This window comes from Phocoena sinus, chromosome 6, assembly GCF_008692025.1.
Source record: "Phocoena sinus isolate mPhoSin1 chromosome 6, mPhoSin1.pri, whole genome shotgun sequence".
NCBI lineage: Eukaryota > Metazoa > Chordata > Mammalia > Artiodactyla > Phocoenidae > Phocoena > Phocoena sinus.
In genome coordinates, this window is record NC_045768.1 from 36,923,901 (window position 1) to 36,928,180 (window position 4,280).

The following is a 4,280-nucleotide window of genomic DNA, read 5'->3' on the forward strand; positions in this document are numbered from 1 at the left end:
AGAGAGAGCAAGAGTGAGTGCCTGCTGCACAGGTACATACACTCGAGCCTGGTGTGGCGTATATACTCACAGGAGAATGTGTGTGCCTGGCTTTCGGGCGGGCGTTTGTACACACAGACAGGTGGGTGTGTTTGTGGTAACCTGCGTGGGTGTATATATACTCGGACAGGTAGACAATCACTGCAGATGTTTGCCAGTGACTTTAGGGGATAAATTATGTGGTACATGGAACCGTGCAAAGAGGAGGCTCTGGCCTGCCCCAGTCCTGGCACAGCACCTGCTGCTACTGATCCTCTGTCCAGGGAGGGTGCCTCTCCAGGAAGCCAGCCTCAGAGTTTCCCAGCTGAAACTTGAAGGGAGCTCACAGCTCACGCTCCCCGACCCCACGACGTCTCTAGACACAGTCAAAGTGAGGCAAGGTCTCCTATCTGTGGACCTGGGGCAAGGTTGGAGCTCTCCTTGCTGCAGAAAAGGCCCCTCAGCCCCTGAGGTATGGCCCAAAGCTCGGGATCCTGCACTTGTATGTGTGAGAAGAGCGTCCACAGGGGCCCCCGAGCCTGGGCCTCGCTGGGTGGTGGAGGCCCAGGGATACCCGGAGAGACTCCGTATCAGGAAGGATTTTGTGACCCTTTGACTGGCCTGAAGGCACAATGAAAAGAAGAAAAGTTATGTCTAAGGGAGTAATGCGCTTCCTGTCACTAGAGGTGCGCAAGCAGAAGCAGGATGAGGCTCGGGTGGGAACTGGAGAGGAGTTCTGCCTGGGGATGTTTGGGATCCAGTGGCCTGGGGGCACACGTGTTCTCATTTGTTCCCCTAATGCCTAGCACAATGCCTGGCATATGGTAGGAACTCAATCACTTCTTGATTCTGAAAAATGGGAGGACTAAGAGAAGGAAATCGTCTGCTACGAGGGAGGCGTTGACAGGAATTGGAGCTTAACCCAGACCCAGGCTTGGGCGGTGCATCCCAGGGTTTAGTGACATAGTGCCAAGTGCCCGAAACACCAAGGAAGGGTTAAGTCATGCTCCTTAGCTGGTGAGAAGATTAGGGGCAGGGTGGGGACTTGGGAGAAAGACGTCCATCCAGTGTGGTAAAACACCAACCAAGATTTGGGGTTTAACAGAGGCAAACATCTGCTCTGAGCATGGTGCAGCTGTCATGTTGTTGGGAGGATTGGATTCTAGACTCGCCTTGCCAGGGATCTGCTGTGTGGCCTCAGTTTCCCTACCTGCACAATGGGAGCTCCAACGAGTTGACCTCTCAGGGCATATTCCACGCTGATGCCTAGGAGTTCATGAAGTCAAAGCAGCCCTGGCTCAGGTTCAGAGAAAATAGGAGGTTTGGGGCAGGGCCAAAAGATCTATCCATTTTTCACTCAAAAACACACGATGGAGGCAGATTCTGAAGGTCAATCCACACACAGTAGCTGATGAAGCAAGCCCTATGGGGGGACAGGTGGACAAGTGCTCTGGTAGCCTCAGAGGCCAGGACCCTCTCCAATGCGAGGCACAATGTGTGCTTCATGCATGGAGACCAGAGCTGACCTGCAGAGACAAGTCAGATTTCTGCAGGCTGAGGGAGAAAGAAGGGCATCCCCAACAGTGGGAATGGTGTAAAGTAGCTCAGAGCCTTCCTGAAAGCCAGGAGGACTCTCAGAGACCACCTAGCCCAGTGATTCTCAAAGTGTGGTCCCTTGGCCAACAGCAGCAGCATCACTCAGACCTAATGAGTTAGAAACTCTGGGGATAGAGCCCAGAAATCTGTGTTTTGACAAACTTTCCAAGTGATTCTAAGACTTGAGGACATTTGATGCAGCCCATTGCTTCCCAGACTATGCTGGTAGAATACTTATTTGCAGGAGGTTAATGGGTGCTCTGTAAAAGGAGGACCTAAGGTCAAATAAGTTTGGGAATTACATACTCTACACTGCTTTCAGAAAGTCCCAAATCACAGTGGGGCATTAAAGGCTCTGAGAAGTCCTGCAGTATATTATTTACTTTTGATTAACCCAATGTTGTTTCAAATTGATTTTTCAGGTTGCCTACTAACATTTCCATTAAGACTCTTAGGGAAATTCTGATCCACATCAATCCTCATTTTTCACATGGATAAATCACAGCCTAGAAGAATGGGGACTGCCCAAAGTCACAGAGAGAGAGTGTGTCAGAGCTGGAAAAGACCCTAGCAATATACCTCATCCCTAAAGAGACTCTGTGGGCTCCCCACCACCCTGCACCCTCTTTCCCTGCCTCCCAGCTGTGCCCTCCAGGGCCCTGCAGTATGGAGCTGGTCAACAGGACAGAGGTCTCTGAGTTCTTTCTGAAAGGATTTTCGGGCTACCCAGCCTTGGAGCACCTGCTCTTCCCTCTGTGCTCAGCCACATAACCTGGTGACCCTGCTGGGGAATACAGCCATCGTGGCAGTGAGCGTGCTGGATATCCACCTGCACACGCCCATGTACTTCTTCCTGGGCAACCTCTCCATCCTGGATATCTGCTACAGCCCACCTTTGTGCCCCTGATGCTGGTCCACCTCCTGTCGGCCCAGAAGACCATCTCCTTTCTTGGCTGCACGATGCAGATGTGTCTGAGCCTGTCCACGGGCTCCACAGAGTCTCTGCTGCTCGCCATCATGGCCTATGATCGCTACCTGGCCAACTTCCGGCCACCCAGGTGCTGATGAGCCACTGGCTCCGCTTGCTGCTGGTGGGAGCCGCCTGGGTACTCTGCTTCTTCAAGTCAGTGACTGAGACAGTCATCGCCATGAGGCTGCCCTTCTGTGGCCACCGTGTGGTCAGTCACCTCACCTGCGAAATCCTGGCAGTGCTGAAGCTGGCGTGCGGTGATACGTCAGTCAACGAGGTCTTCCTGTGGGTGGGTGCCATCCTGCTGCTGCCCGTGCCCCTGGCGTTCATCTGCCTGTCCTACATGCTTATCCTGGCCACCATCCGGAGGGTGCCCTCAACCGCTGGACGCCACAAAGCCTTCTCCACCTGCTTGGCGCACCTGGCTGTGGTGCTGCTTTTCTATGGCACCGTCATCTTCATGTACATGAAACCCAGGAGCAAGGAGGCCCGCATCTCTGATGCGGCCTCCACGGTCCTCTATGCTGTGGTCATGCCCATGCTGAACCCCGTCATCTACAGCCTGAGGAACAAGGAAGTGACGGAGGCCGCCAGGAAGGTGTGGGACAGGAGATGGACCTCCAGGTGAGGGAGGCCAGGGCTCTGCAGGCTAGCAGGCCAGGCCTTCATTAGCCTACAGTGAGGGCTGCGGGTCTGGAATCTCCAGCCCAGAAACACAGCACCAAGTCCCACTGATCCTGCCACAGAGGAGCTCACAATCATCCCTCTGCTCCTCCCCCCGGCAGACCCATGGGGCGCTCTCAGCATCACTGCCTGCATCTTTACACCAGCCTCCTGCCTGGCCTTAGGATTTCAGTCTTGTTCCTCCCAGTCTCTCCTCCAAGGGGCATCCAGAGGGATCTTTTTGAAAAGTACATGTGATCCTGTCACTCTCCTGACTGAAACCCCTGGATGGCTCCCCGGAGCTCTCAGGATGAACTGTGAGGTCTTCAGTGGGGTACCTGAGGACCCCACAAGCTGGCCCTGACTAAACCCCCTCCCTGTCCTGTGCCACACAGCCTCCTCCCTGTCAGCTGCACACGCCAGCCGGCTGTGAGCCTCAGTGTTGCCCAGCACTGCCCAGCTCTGTGCCCTTGCTGGTTCTTTCCACAAGGCAGCCTCCACCCAGCACGCAGTTCCACTTGTAAAAGGACTGCCTGACCCTCAAGGCCCATCTTTTATTTTTTAAATATAGTCCCATGTGATATACAGGAGGTTCTTGTTTTTCTGTTTTATATATAGTAATGTATATCTGTTAATTCCACGCTCCTAACTTATCCCTGCCCCCATCTCAAGGCCCATCTTGAATGCCACCTCCGCCAGGAAGCCCCTCCCACTCTGCATCTCTCACTGTGCTCTTCCTGCTTTATTTTCAGTGTTACTGTTAAGAGCAGATAGTATCAGATTCCACTCTGTCCCAAGGTCCACCCCGGCCCAAGCCCAGGCCCTTAAAAATAAATAAATAAATAGACTTCTTAAATAAATAGAAAACACATCGATGTAGGGGTGACAGTGGCAGAGACTGGGGTCCTTCCCAAATCTGAGCAGAGCTGAGATGGAGCTCACAGATGACAGGCATGACCTAGTGCCTTGGGAGGTGACAGTAGAGGCAGTGACGAGCCCTAGCAGCCAAGATTTCCAGACCTGCCCAGCCACC

The 4,280-nt window shown here is 53.6% G+C and overlaps 1 protein-coding gene across 1 annotated transcript; it reads left to right on the forward strand.

Moving 5' to 3' along the window:
• Positions 1-2,280: 2,280 nt before the first annotated feature.
• On the forward strand, positions 2,281-3,250 carry LOC116755877 (olfactory receptor 13J1). Its single transcript, XM_032635897.1, is given in 4 exon segments — positions 2,281-2,382; positions 2,384-2,501; positions 2,504-2,665; positions 2,668-3,250. Coding segments are annotated over 4 exon segments (927 nt in total). The 3' UTR covers positions 3,213-3,250.
• Positions 3,251-4,280: the final 1,030 nt, after the last annotated feature.